Source organism: Lynx rufus, unplaced genomic scaffold (assembly GCF_022079265.1).
Source record: "Lynx rufus isolate CCGP_SWC_20201006 ecotype Redwood Valley unplaced genomic scaffold, mLynRuf1.p SCAF_17, whole genome shotgun sequence".
NCBI classification, from domain to species: Eukaryota; Metazoa; Chordata; class Mammalia; order Carnivora; family Felidae; genus Lynx; species Lynx rufus.
Window position 1 is genome coordinate 5714582 of NW_025814831.1, and position 14539 is coordinate 5729120.

The 14539-nt window shown below is 59.9% G+C and overlaps 1 protein-coding gene and 1 long non-coding RNA gene across 14 annotated transcripts in view; both read right to left on the reverse strand.

Moving 5' to 3' along the window:
• Positions 1-14: 14 nt before the first annotated feature.
• LOC124512518 (uncharacterized) lies at positions 15-3957 on the reverse strand. Its single transcript, XR_006962134.1, has 2 exons — positions 3918-3957; positions 15-3312 (listed from the first exon to the last, which is right to left on the reverse strand). It is a non-coding gene; the product is annotated as an uncharacterized LOC124512518 (long non-coding RNA).
• Positions 3958-7007: 3050 nt separating this feature from the next.
• Positions 7008-14539, reverse strand: part of WDR25 (WD repeat domain 25) — a 141446-nt gene continuing 133914 nt past the window's right edge. For 12 of the 13 annotated variants that reach the window (XM_047080103.1, XM_047080094.1, XM_047080096.1 and 9 more), the window contains 3 exons: positions 10683-10853; positions 8138-8278; positions 7008-7503 (listed from right to left, as the gene is read on the reverse strand). In XM_047080103.1, coding sequence (XP_046936059.1) covers positions 7282-7503; positions 8138-8278; positions 10683-10853 — 534 coding nt within the window. In that variant the 3' untranslated portion in view covers positions 7008-7281. Of the gene's footprint in view, positions 7504-8137; positions 8279-8796; positions 8916-10682; positions 10854-14539 lie in introns of all 13 variants that reach the window. The other variant, XM_047080104.1, reaches the window with a different exon arrangement.

Below are 14539 nucleotides of genomic sequence, written 5' to 3' on the forward strand. Positions count from 1 at the left end.
CAGTGGAAAGAACGTGGCTTCAGGCGGTTTATTCTGCTGCCTTTTGACCGCAGGGACGCGTGACCCTGGGTGCCCCCTGCCTTGTCCCCACCCGCCCCAGAGTCCTGTGCAGCAGCTGGGCGCTCCCACTGTCTCAGCCCGCTGGGCGCTCTCATGGCCCTTTCTCAGACGTCCCTGTCCACTCCCACGTATTTCTGCCCCCTTGTCCTTTCTCGCATCTCAGATTTGGCTTCTGCCGGGAGCTTCCTGCCTGGGGACTTCCCTTGGCACAGCTCTGCGAGGGACAGGATCGCTCGCTCTTTTCTGTTTTGCCCCATTTTGAAGGGTGTTCTCACAGGGGAGGGAGGTAGCCGGGGTCTCTTTTCCCAGCATGTGGTGATGGAGATGCCTTGCCCCCGGCCTCCTGCGGGTGTGGGTGTGGGGACGCCCGTCAGCCGGTCCGCCCGTGGGGAGCTGCTCATTGACGGTACTCCGTCCTCCTGCTCTCTGGCCGCTTAAGATCTTCCCTTTGGTTTTCTGCAGCTCCCCCCGAGGTGTGTCTGGTCGCGGATTTACCCTTCTTGGGAATTCACCTGGAGTCTTGTATCCGTGGGATGGTTCTGGAAAATTCTCAACTTTTGTTTAAATTTTGTTTCCTCGCTCTTCCGGGGACTGCCTTAGACCCCTGGAAGTCCCTCTCACTGCACGCTTCATGCGTGCTGCCCTCTCTCCTGTGGGTCCCGCTTCTGGGCCCCCCCACCCCACCCCGAGCTCAGCCCGCGGGGCTTGTGTTCCATTTCACTAACTTCTCTCTGCATCGTCCGTGTGGCCGCCAAACACAGCCACTGAGTTTTGAGTGTCCTTTTTCTATTCCTAGATGTTCTGTTTGCTTGTTTTACAAATCTCCACTGCTGCTTCAATAGTTTCCTATTCCCTGGAGATTATTTTCTAGCTCGCCTTTTATTTCCTTAAACATGTGGGCATCGCTGGTTCAGACTGGGTCTGGCACTCCGTCGTGTGTTTTCTCTCGATTCCTGCCCTTGCTGCCTCATTTCCTCACAAGCCTGGTGACCTCAGACGCACGCTCCTCGACGTCCTTGAGACTCTACTTGTGGGGTTCTGCAAGGCCTAGGGTGGAGGCCGCTCCTCACGGGGCTTTATGTCTGCCTTTTCCAAGGGCGGGGGCCCTCCCCCTGGAGACCAGCCGGGTCCGGGTGCAGGCTTTGAAGTTCCCTGGCTCACCCAGCTCCGTGTAAATCGGGGGCGGGTCTGCCTCTTGCCAGGCGACCCCAGGAGCGTGGGCATCAGCGGTGGCTCCCAGCATCCCTGCATTTGACCTGCCTCTGTGGGAGAGCCCAGGGCCAGCCCAACTGTGCTCCCCAGGAGATGCGCCCCAAGAAGCAGTCTCCTCGAGCTGGGGAGCCTGTGAGAGGCTCGGGGGTCAGCTCCCCTCTGGGGCCCGGTTTCCTTGTGCGCAGATAGGAGACGACCCTGAACGGGCTGGGGGCAACAGGGAGGGTGCAGGGAGAAACACGAGGCCCCTGGCTCCCAGCGGCCACTCAGGGGTGCTCCCAGAGGGGATCCCAAGCCTGGTCGGCCCCCATGCCTCTTTCTCGCCTCGGTATTCCCACCTCTAAGTGCCACGAGCCCGCCTGGCTCCAGCTCCTCAGGGTCTTGGCCCTGGTATCGGGGCTGGGGATCCCCGGGCCAAGGGCCTTCTCAGAGTCAGTGCTTTAGCCCCCACACCGTCACCTCGGAGCTCGCAGCCCCCGTAGGTGGCCTCCAGATCTCACAGAGCTGTCCTGCCATGGCCTCCAAAGCCAGCCACAGCCCGGGCTCCAAGGAGGCCTTGTTCCCAGGGGGCCCTGCTCAGGGCCGGGTGAGGACAGTGACTTCTTTGGCCTCAGAGCCAGGAAGCCTGCAGGGGTAGGCTGACCAGGCCACACAGAGTGGGGGTGGGGTATCTAGAACTCCATCACATGACTCTGAGCAGCAGGGTCAGGCTGACACCACGGGGCCAGCATGGGATGCTATGTAAAGCAGTCCCAAACCACTTTTGTGGGGCGGAGGTGGGAAAACTTGGTTTCCCTCCAAGCCCCCCCAGATCAAAACCAGCTCATCAGGACGCTGGGACTTACCACTGGCTCTGGCCAGTGACTGTCTCAGAACCTGCTGGGTGGGGACTTGGTGCTTCCCTCCTCCTCCTGATGATGGGGCCAGCCGGCCAGCCCTGTGCTGGCCACAGGGACCTTGCTCTGCCCACAGGGGTCAGAGGCTGGGGGGGAGGCAGATGGCATGACACTAGGCTCAAGGCTTCAAGAGCACAGGGCCATCCAGAGAGGCGAAGGTCCCTACAGCTCTGGAAGGAAGAAAGCAAGCAGTCAGGAGGAGGCTCATGCTGGGTGCTGAAGGATGAATAGGAGTTCATCAGGCATTTCAGGCAAAGGGAACAGACTTGTGATAGCTGGGGGGTTCCAGAAACGGCTCAGTGCCTCCATGCACCTCCCTGAGGGCTCAGCCTGGGGACCACCAGTTTCCCTCCAGATGTCCTCGGACAGATGTTCTGCTAGATGGGGACTTCCGGGCTGTGATGCGGCCTCGCCCTCTACTTCCTTAGTCCCAAGTACCCAGGCAGCGAGCCAGGCCATGGTGTGGGGCTCCGTCCTCCACCAGTCACCCTCCCCCTCCACTCGGAATCCCACCCCGTCCTCAGCGAGGCCCCCACCTGTGCACCCACCACCCTCCTACCAATCCCAGCACACCGCTCCACCTGTAACCAGGGCAGCACAGGGTGGGGCTCTGCCACTCGCTGGCCATGTGCCCTTGGGCCACTTTCCCCTTCTGGAGCCTAGGGACACTGATGAGACTCCCAGGGGTCCTCGTGACAGTTGGCTGTCCCCGTGCACAGGGAGGCACAGGCTAAGCTGGTGGTGGGCTCCACGAGAGGGACGGGGCACAGACTTCAGACTGTCCTCTGAGCGTCAGTTTTCTCAGCCGGACAGCAGGGTCGGGCCACCTGGCGGGGGGGGGGGCGGTTGGAGCGTCCACTCCACTGGACAAAGTCACGGCCACGCCTGGCAGCACACTCAGCCACGGGCTGGCACCCCAAGATGAAACCGTTCTCCCACGGAGGCTTCAGATCTGCAGCTCAGATTTGTAGGTGAGGGTAAAGGTAGGCACGGAGCCCGGGAAGGTGGGTGGAGGGGACAGCCCACACTGCTTTCTCATTCCCGCTCCACATTTTCTAAATTTAGCCGCTCCCTTATTTTAAAGTTGCAAGCGATGAACTCCCCAACACCTTGCACAGGATCGGAGTGAGCCTTTAAGGGTGCGCTTTGGAAGAAAGCATTAGGAAAAAGACAGATGAAGGCACGGAGTACACTTGCCATTGTTCCCAATAAAAGAACCTACAAAAGGGAGGGGCTGGCAGCCAGCTGGCACCCCCAGGGTGCGGAGTGGAGGAATCGGGTCCACAGAGGAGAGCACCAAGAAACAGCCCTCGTGGGGAGCCCTGGATGAGCCCCTGCTCCAGGGGGATCAGAGCTTCGGCTGGCTCAAGGTGAGCAGCATAGAAAAGAAACCGACATCTCAGACAGAGACGCGGGTGGTGTTTGCCCCAAGGGAAGTTGAGAGGGTAGTGATCTACAAGCCCTTTCCTCTGCATTTTCTCCCCTGCTTGTTCCTACAGGCCCACTTTACAGATGAGGAAACTGAGGCTCAGAGAAGCAGAGCGCCTACCAACATCCCAAGCAGAAGAGTGATGGGCTTGGGGCCCGAGTCGGTCTCCCGGCCCTAAACCCCACGGGGCTGCGGGCAGCCGGGGTGTGTGCTCAGCACACGAGAGGGGCCGGGCAGCTGCTGGACAGAGAGGTCATCCTACGGCCACACCAGCACTCACACCAAAGCCTGATTTAATATAGTCTGTAAACAACGCTCACATTTAAAAAGTGGTACAGGTGCCTGGATAGCTCAGTTAAGCGTCCCACTCTTGGTTTCGGCTCAGGTCATGATCTCATCGTCATGAGTTCGAGCCCCGCGTCAGGTTCTGTGCTGGTATTGTGGAGCCTGCCTGGGATTCCCTTCCTTCTTCTCTCTGCCCCTCCCCTGCTCTCTCTCTCTCTCTCTCTCTGTCTCAACATAAACAAACATCAAAAAAAAAATTGGTAATAATAACATATCCCAGTGGGGAAAGCAATCAGAAAACTATGTGCTGAATTTCTCACTCAGAAGATACTCCACACAAGGAAGGCAGAGAAGCGCCCAGTTCAGGCTGCGCTGGGAAGCAGGACATCTGGGCTCCAGGATCCGGGGCTGGACCGTGGGCAGTGGGGGTGGCACAGGCAGAGGAGAGGCGCTCTGGCAAAGCCAGGCCCCCCCTGCACCGCAGACAAATATAGCCTTGCCTCGTGGCCTGCGTCCGGATTCATTCACACACCACTCGTTCATTTGACAGGTGCATGCGGAGGACGGCCTGTTCAGGCTGGATCTGGGGAGACACACCCTTAGGAACTCGCCTGCAGTGGTCCCGCCACTCTCCCCTCCAGCCCGTAATGAGAGCTACGCCTGGCCAAGGACCCCTGGTCCCGGTGGGCGTGTGACAGCCAACCAGAGTCCTTCCCTGACCCTTGTCAAGTGGGAACAGAGGCAGGAGGCAGCCTCTTGCTGGGGGCTTCTGCAAGGAGAGGGAACCGGGCCCAGGCCGAGGCCCAGAGGGCTGGACCCAGTGGTCCTTGGCCTGCCGTGACGAGGTCTGAGAATGGGGCCAAACCGCACCCTCTGGTCTAAACTGGCTCCACTCCTGCATCAAGTGGTGGACGGATACTAATATTAATATTATTACTGATACTAAGACTCCCTGCTGCCATTTCCTGAGTGCCTCCTGCATACAGGCCCCGCCAAGAGCTATCCAGACCTGGCCTCATTAATCCTCACAAGCTGGGTACTACCAATTCTCATTTCATAGAAGGGGAAACTGAGGCACCAGGCGGCTCAGCACTTTCTGCAGCCACACAATGAAAGGCGATGGCAGGGTTTAAGTCTACATCCGTCTGACCCCAAAGCCTGTGTCCTGCCAACAGGCCACACCTGCAGTCATTCATAGAATGCCCACTGTGGACCGGGGCCGGGTGCGCAGCAGGGAGCAGGCAGCGAACCCCATGAAGTTTACATTCCACTGCACATACCCGTGTTGTGGGGACGACAGCAGACAGAGCTAAGCACTCTGGGGAAAGGACCGAGGATGACTGGAGCATGTTAGACACAGAGATCAGGGGAGGCTCCCTGAAGGCCCACAGCAGGAGAAAGGCAGGGATCCGGGGGGGGGGGGGGTGCTGGGGGAAGTAGTGACCCAGCAGAGGGGACAGCGGGAGCAAAGGTCCTGAGGCACCATGCCATGAGAGCACAGTGGAGGGAGTCATTAGCCCATCAGCGATGCGAGTGATACAGGAAGGCTTCATTTCACAGAGAAAGTGACCCGAGGGCAGGCTTCTAAGATCACTGGGCTTCCCACACTGAGCAGGGGAACTTATTTAGAGGGTGGGCGGTGAGAAAGAGGGTGGGCGAGAGGCTCAGTGGGGCAGCCACATGAGGGGTGAGGGAGGACCGTCTATCACCTGCACAAGGATCTGAATGGACATAAGATCAGCTTCCACTCCCCCCACTGCTCTGCTCAGGCCAGGGACAGTACCCCACAGGGGGTTCCACTTCTGCAGGGGACAGGCCCTCTGAGCATGGGCTGTGATTGTCTTTCTTTTCACCAGATCAGCCATTCCTGAGCCTAAAAAGCTGAGCCTGGGACCCTGCGTCCTGCATGAGCTCGGGGGTTCACTTCTTCACCACCCTGAAAGATCGTGAGCCCCCCAGCTCCTGCCCCACTCTCAGCCCCAGCCTTCCCTGAATCCCAGCTCAGGCACAACAGGTGCTGTATCCGCTCAACACCCACTGCCTGCCGGGGGCTCTGCACTGAATGCGGCGCGGGGCAGTGGGGGCAGGGAGAAGGCTGGAAAAGGAGTCGGACCTCGGATCAGACTTACCTCAGGGCCTCTGCACTGTCCTTCCCTCCGCCTGGAAGGCCCGATTCATGGACCCCTGAGCAAGTTAGACACCTGAAATAAACCTATTTACGCACCAGCCCTCTGCAAGCTCCAGATGCCCTTCCCAATCTGCCCAGTCCCCTTCCAGGGAATGGAACCCCCAGTGTATGGACACCCACCACGGACGTGACCTCCTTGGAGCCACACAGCAAGCCTGCAGGCTGGGGGTTCCGACACCACTTTACAATGGGGAGACTGAGGCTCAGAGAGGAGAGATGACTCACGAAGCGTCAGCTACACCGACGGCAGAGCCGGCCTAGAAGCCGGGTGCCGGAGAGGCAAAGCTGGGCACCCGTGGTCCCTACTCCCTTGGCTCCCGCCACAGGGCTCGTCCTCAGGGCCTCTGCCCTTCCTCACTGACTCCTCTGTTGGGGATGCCCTCCTCACCAGCTCACAGTCTGCCCCTGCCGGCAAGCCTTCTGAGGCACAGGGACGCCCCTGCCCCTGCCCCGAGCTGTGACGCCTGCCGGTTCCCATCGTCACCCTCGGTGGATCCTGGGGCTCTTGGAGTGGCCTGTGGGATTTGGTGCTGGGGCTCCCCTACCTGCCTAGACCCCAGGGCGCTGGCTCTTCCCGCCAGCCTGACCCCGCAGGGCTCCTCAGGAACCTCCCTCCTTCCCTGGAGCAGTATACACACCCTCCAGGCAGTGGGACTCTGTGGGCCATGCCGGGGGTGGGGGTGGGGGGGCCTGGGCCCCACGGCACTATGACGGCTGTCGTGTTCCAGCATGGAGTTCCTGAGGGCAGGCCTGAGACCCGGAGCACCCTGTGGCCCCCCACGGCCCCTGGCCCCCAGGGACTCCGTGGTCAGGATCAGCAGAGGGGGGCTGCCCTATCTCAAGCTCCCTCTGGTCTCTGTCTCAAGCCCCAGAGGGCCTGGGAGCGGGAAGGTGCCACGAAGCTGCCCGTACATATCTGTCACTGAAATACCCTAAGAAACAGCAAAACACTCATGTTTATTGAGCATCAGCAGCCACCCACCAGGTGCTTTCACCTAATGCAGTTCTCACAACCCTGAGGCAAACAGATCTCTGTCCCCATTTTACAGATGAGGAAACTGAGGCTCAGAGGGGGCGGAGGCCCCTTCTACCCAGCTCCGATCACAGAGGCGACCTCACTGGTTACTCACACCACCACCCCCCACCCGCCCCCGGGGACGAATGGGAGCCCGGGGCCTGGCCGGTATCCGGAAGGCTCTGCTCCAGGAGGCTCAGTGCCAGATCTTAATGTCGCCCTCCCAGGAGCAGGTGGCGAGGACAGAGGGCAGCACAGGGTGGAAGGTGGTACCGACGCAGGCCTGCGCGTGCCCTTGCAGCGTGCGCGCCCGGCTGGCAGTACGGAAGCTGTACAGCAGGACTCGGCCGTCGGCACTGCCCGTCACCAGCAGGTCACCGTCTGGGGAGCACTCGCAGCCCACTGAGTAGCCTTCTACCTGCAGAAGGCAACACGGGGTGAGCTTGCCTTCTACCTGCAGAAGGCAGCCCGTGAGGCGGGGGGGGGAGGGGGCGCCGTGCCCACTCCGTGGAGGAGCGGCCTGAGGCTCGGAGCAGGGCACCCAGCATCCCCAAGGCCAAGGCCCGAGCTCCTGCCAGAAGGCCAGCGTCCCAGCGTGGATCTGGTCTCACGGAGTTTAGTGGAACGCAGCTAGAACAGCTTCAGCATAGCTGACGGTGCCTGGCCTCGCCAACAGCCACCAGGTCCCCGGCCCCTTCCGCCCCAGTGAGGCAGGCCTTAGTGGGGAAAGGGGACAGATGCAGAAAAGGCCCCCTCCCCTGTTCTGTCCTGTGCTCCCTCCCTCACCCCCATGACATGCCCCCATTGAGCCCACAAGTCGGGGAAAATCTTTCCTGCCCAGCCCCTGGGGACTGGGGGCAGGGCCAGATGTGGCCCAGGGCCTTTGGGGACCACCAGGCCACGTGGCACGTGGGCACCTGCGAAACGGAAAACAGAAGCCTCCCAGAAAGAAGGTCTGTGCACTCCGGGGCCCCAAGTCCACCACTGCTGTCGTCTGGAGGAGGCTCTGGGGCCGGTGCTCCGTTTTGACCCGGTGCAGAGGAACAGAGTACCTTGTGTCCTTCGTAGCGCCGCCTTCTGCTCATCCGGTAGGGCCACACGGCGGAAAAGAGGGCCAGGTAGTTGCCGTTGGTCTGTGCCAGGAACACGGGCTCCCGCGGATGCGAGGCGAGGCTGGGGCAGGTGTATCTCTCCTGAAAGACGTGAGGCCACAGGGAGGCAGGAAAAAGGCCCCAGCTGGGCCTTCTGCCTCCGCCAGACACGTCACCCAGCGCCCCGCTCCTGGAGCCTTGGGCCCCCCCACCCAGGCCTGGCCTTAGAGGTCTGCACGGCTTTCCTGCGGCTGCTTAACAAGATGCCACAAACTCGGTGGCTTAAAACTACACACATTTATTCTCTTAGAGTCCGGGAGGCCAGGCGTCTGCCATGGGTCTCCCTGGGCTAACATCAAGGTGTCAGCAGAGCCGTGTTCCTTCTGGAGGCTCTGGGGGGGTAATCTGTTTTCCTGCCCTTACTGGCACCCCTTGGTTCACGGCCCTAGTGGTGGACGGAAAAATGACCCCCACACTCCCATCCACGTAGCGGATTCCCGGGACCGGTGAATGTCACCTTATATGGCAAAAGGGCAGAGGGGGTGTCTTTGCGGATATAATTAAGTCAAGCATCTTGAGGTGGGGACGTCGTCCTCTATTACCGCCCTAAGTGCACTCACGTGTGTCCTTGTAAAGGGAGGCGGCCGATCACACTCACAGATACAGTGGCAGGGGTCTGAAGAGGCCAGCGTGAGGAAGAGGGGGCAGACTCCCCCCGAGCCTCCAGAAGCAGTGCGCCCTGACAAAACCTCGATTTCAGCCCAGGGAGAACCTAATCACAGACACCTGGCCTCCAGGACGGAGAGAGAGAACGTGTTCGTTTTGAAGCCACCGACCGCGGTACTTTGCCACACAGCGCCAGGAAAGGAGTCCGCACGCCCGCCCGCCCCCGCCCCACCTCCACGGTGAGCTCTCGGGGAAGCCCCAGCCCGGCCCAGGCCCCCCTCGCGGCCCACACGCACAGTAGCTGGGAAGGTGGACGGCCGGGGAGAAGACAAAGGCGTGAGCAAAGTGTTCAAAGCACGAGGCAAGGAGCCGTCACTGTCTGACGGGCTGCATGACACGGAAGCGCCCCTAGCAACTCCCTTCTCCACGGCATCTGGCCTTTGCCTTATTCCAAGTGTTGTCCTGAGGCCACACTGTCTACAGGAGCCCACCTCAGAGAGCAAAGCGGGGGCAGCTGGAACACAGCTGCAGACTCTGTGTCCCTCAGAGGCTCAGAGGCCACGCTGACCGGGGAACAAGTTCCACGGCATGCTCTGCGAGCAGAGCACCTGCTCCCCACGCAGAAAGTGAGTGGGTGCGGTCTGTAGGAGGGTCAGTGGCCTGCCATGTGGCACTCCCATCCACCTCCCCTGGGTGCCTGTTCTGCACGGGCTGTTGGACGCGGAAGGCCGGGGTGGCCAGACACGCCCACGCAGCCCCCTCCCGGAGCTGGTGCTTCTCCCCGGGTTGCACCAGGACCCTGCAGTGAAGGTCTGGAGGCTGGTGTGCGCAGGGTCACTTAGAACCCTCCGAGAAGAGGAAATGCGGGGATGGGGGGAAGGTATGTATGTACGCCTTACACATATTTTTTAATTTGGCGGGGGGAGCACCGAAGAGATTAGCTACGGCTTATTTGAAGTCTTAAAAGGTGATGGTGATCGTAATGGCGATGATGGTGGTGATGGTGGTGGTGATGGTGGTGGTGGTGGTGGTGGTGGTGGTGATGATGGTGATGAATGTGGTGGTAATGAGGGTGGTGATGGTGACGGTGATGATGATGACGGTGATGGTGGGGATGGTGACGGTGATGGTGACGGTGATGGGGGGGTGATAGTGGTGGTGATGAGGGTGGTGACGGCGATGGTGACGATGTTAATGGCGATGGTGGCGATGGTGACAATAGGTAACGCGTTTATGGAGCACCTCCTCCTGGGTCTGGCACTGTGCTAGATCCTTTATAAACGTTATTTCCTTCAATTCTCAAAACCACTCTATGAGGTAAATATATTCTCATCCTCAATTTCCTAAGAGGAAAACAAGAATCAAAAAGGCTAAATAACGGGCCCAGGGTCCCCGGCTTGTGAGCGGTGAATCCAGGACTTTAACACCAGATCTAGCCTCAGGTCGCGGCTTGAACTTCCAAGTCACAGTTCCTGCCAACAGCACTGAACAAAGGTGGGGCGGAAACCCGTGTGGGCTGGATGGGGTGGTGGAGGGAAGGCAGGAGCGCGTGGGCTGTGTGGCTGTCCTCCATCGATCCGGACGGGGGCCCCTCCACACCCTTCCCCTGTGGGGTGGCCATGCCGGGCAAGGGACACGTAGGAGAAGTATGGAGGTGCTGTTTTCTGCCCTTGTCTACCCCCACCCCAGGGATTTCAGGCACCTGGACGATCTCTAAAGAGCCTGCCTGCTGAACCATCTCCCACAGGAAGTGATCTGGGATCCCAGACAGCCTAGGGCTACTTAGACACAGCCTACAGCTGAAGCAAACTGAAGAGCAATGCCACATAAGGTCTCTCACGTGGAAAATCTGGTTGGAGATTTTGGCAGAGCTCCGGAAATCCCAGGCAATAATGGTGCGGTCAGCAGAGTCCCGGCTCGAAGCGTCCGTGCTGCTCAGAAACTCAGAGCCTTCCTGGAGGAAGAGGATGTCCAAGGTCTGCTGGATGGTTGCCTTGTAGCTTCTCACCACCTGCAAGAGATGCATCTGTCATGCTGTGGGCCCCACGAGTACAGGGCGGGCACCCACGGGGAGGGCCACCAAGAGCCCAGGCAGCAGGTGGGGTTTAGCGAGGGCCGTGCCGGGCTGCTAGGAGATACCTCCCGCAGCCTGGCTTTGTGGCCCCTCCCCACAGACGGTCCTCCCTGTCACGTGCCTGCCCCACATCTATTGGCGCACGGCCACCATCCATGAGCTACCCAGGGAGGCATGATGACCTCTCAGACCACACCAGTCCCGGGGACAGCAGCTAGCGCCTGATGAAAGTGAGCTCAGGGAAGGGCCCATCACCCAAGGGCACCTAAAGGGCATCAATGATGCCCATTGATACCAGGCTACACGTTGTAAGAGTGTCTTGCTTCTTCTTCTTCTCCTTTTTTTTTTTAATGTTTATTTATTTTTGAGAGAGAGAAAGACACAGCATGAGTCAGGGAGGGGCCGAGAGAGAGAGAGGGAGACACAGAAGCAGGCTCCAGGCTTTGAGCTGTCAGCACAGAGCCCGACGCGGGACTCAAACCCCCATGAATGGTGAGATCATGACCTGAGCCGAAGTTGGACGCTTAACTGACTGAGCCAACTAGGAGCCTAGCAACCGAGGGTCTTGCTTCTAAAGACGTCACATAATTCACAGCCCACAAAACCGCAGCCTATTCTCTCTGGAGTAGTAACTGTATTGCAAAAAGCCAGAGCTCTTGGAGACCGTAAGGCAGAACCACAGTACATGTATTAGCTTCAAAGACACTTTTTACTTCCTAGCATCATGGCCAATCGTTCATAGCCTCCTGTCTTGTAAACCAATGCGATCGAGTACCCAGCGGTTCTGTTTTCCCCAGAGCATTTGATCACACTCACTTTCCATTCTGAAGCAACTGGTTCGGGTCGGGGGCTAACAAGTGTCTCCACTTAACAAACTCACAGACCTCACGACTTTCCACTGCAATACTCAGCAAGAGGCCAGCACAACGCGGCCTCAGGCCTTCCCGGTCGGCCTGTTTACCAGCTACCTGGGCGCCACCCTGTGGCCACAGCATACACACGGTTCTCTGGTCCCTCTGCCTGCTGGCTGTGAGATAAGAAGTCTCGACAATTTTTTCTTTAAAGCGGCCTTTGCCGCCTTCAAAGTGTTATCGTCCTCTTTCAAATGTACATAAGTCAACTCCATGTCACGTGCAGCATGCTATAAAGTCAACTTGGGCAGTTCTGAGACCCATTCTCCAGATGAGGAACACTGAGGCTCAGAGATGCGGGGATTTGCTCCAAGTCCCACCGTCAGGGGGGCGGGCTTCTCCCTGTCCCTGCTGCTTCCCTCGGGCCCGCAATCCAATCTCCTACTGGCCACTTCCTACCTCCATAAATTAGGGGACAGCTTCCTGGGGGGGGGGGGAGGGACAAATGGCTGTTCTCTGAGCTTCTTCAGCAGCAACTCCCAGGTAAGGCGACCGCAGGGTAAGCCCCTTGAAGCCCGCAGAGTGGTACGGACACAGAAAAGAGAAGGCGGCCCTGCAGCCCTCTGGACACAAGGCAGAAAGGCAGCCCACGGCCACTCCCCAGCCCTGAGCCTCCCAGAGGGGAGGGAGTCTCCTTGCCCCTAGCCAGAGGGGCTCAGCAGGGGTGCTGCCAGATGCTCCTCCGCCCAGTCTGAGGCTGGGGCCCGGGGAGGGGGCATGAGTACCCTCCAAGTCTCCAGTATCCAATCGCATGAGTCTGCACAGCGTCCGGACTCACAACAGCACCACCCCAAGGCCACGTTTGGAATCCACTTTGGTGGGGAAGAGAGGGGAGGGGAGGGAGTGGTGCCCCACAATCACAGCTCTGGAGCCGTCTCTTCGCCAGCTCCTCCCACCCCAGTGCCATGACAGTCACCCCTCACTTCGACACCCTCCCCACCAGCCACCCCTCTATCTGCCTAGGCCGCATCAGTCCTCAACGCCCTCCTTCCCCTTTTCCCAAAGCCCTCTCCATCCCCACCATTCGGGGGAGGAGCAGCGAGTCCAGAGATGGCCGGGGCAGTAAATGCCAAGAGAAGAGTATGTCTGGCCCGACTCATGTCCCTGGAAGTGGCCCGTGCACTGGGCAGCCTGTCTTCCCTGGGGGCACGGAGTGGCCCACACAGAATGGCCACCGGAGAGCACCCACAGACGCTGGGCGGTTCCCAGCTCCCGGGCAGGGCCGTGAGCTCCTGCGGGCAGTTCTGGCCTTCTCACTGCAGCCCCCCTCCAGCCACCGCACGGTGACCCCCACAGGGGCTCGGGAAACACACTGACCCAGGCAAGGATGGAGGAAGGAGAGGGCTCTCCCTGAGTGCCCAGGAAGCGGCACTGGCCCGGGGTGCCACATAAATTACCTCATGGGGACAGCCAGAGGGCGACATGAAGGCCCGGGAGGAGCGAGGTGCCGGCCCTCGACTTGTGCGTGCCACACCTGCCTCCCAAGACAAACTTTCCAGAAGAACGGAAACCATTGTTCTGCACATTTCCTGAGAATGGATGGAAACGGCCCAATCCATCGGGGCGCCATAGAACCGAATGGCCGGGAAACAAGCCGTGTGACGGGCGATCCCTGCCAAGAATGCTGCTGTAAGTAGAAGGCTGACCTTTGAAGTGGTCGCTGCCGAACAGGATTTACTCGCCTTCACAACTGCTCCTGCCCCGGCAAAGAGGGGAGAAACCATCTGTGTGTCTAGCTGGTGGGTTTTATGGCGACCTTAATTACACTGACAGCTGGTACATCCCATCCCAGGGGCGTGGGACGGCGCCACGCAGCCCTCACCGGCAGGATCCGGAAGGGAGCCTCGCCCGGACTCTTCTGGGGGCCTCTGTCAGGTAAGCAGACACTGGGCTGAAGGTTTCTGGCTCTGGGGCAAGCGGCAGACGTGATCCACACCATGGCAGATTCGGGCAAGATGACAATCACCGGACATCCCTGAAATCCCATGACTGCCTGGTCCTCCGGACAGACCTGGGAAACTCTGGGCTGACTCTGGTTCATCCAAAGCACAGATTTCCCTTCCTCGCGTCCCTGCCACTTCCCAAGTATGTGGGGTTGGGGCGCAGGCTAGGCTCGGGTCCTGGCCTTTTGGTCGTCACCACGGGAGGCCTGGACTACAGGGGCGAACCTCTGCCTCTGAGCGCTGCTGGACCTCAGAGCGACGGAAGACTGGGGCGTACGGGCCCCCTGACCCCACCCACCACTCCCCTGCACCCAAACCTGAGGAAACGCAAGGGGAGACACTGCTCTGGCTCCCGCGGGACGCCGCGCTCCCTCAGCCACCCGCCTGCCCCACAGGACCGTGTATCTGTGACACTGGGTTGCCTTTGGGCAGTGCGGGGTCTGCGGGCTGCGGACATTACTCAGGTGTGTTGGGTTAACCACCGGATTTGTGAACAAAAGGAGAGTTTGCAAAGTAGGCACACTGAGGTCTCCGGCTCCCAGCAATATCCCGGCACTTGGGGCGGAGCCAGCACACGTGAAGCCGCCGCCACTGGCCCCGTCAGGCACCATTCACAGGGTCCGCCTGTGGCCCTGGACATGGGAGACGAAGGAGACCTGACTCCCTGGGAACTCGGAGACGGTGGTGGGGGTGGGAGGCAGAAGCAGAGCCCTGTGCTCAATGCCGCATCATCGCTGGCCCCGTGGAGGCCGACAGAGGCCTCCCTCCC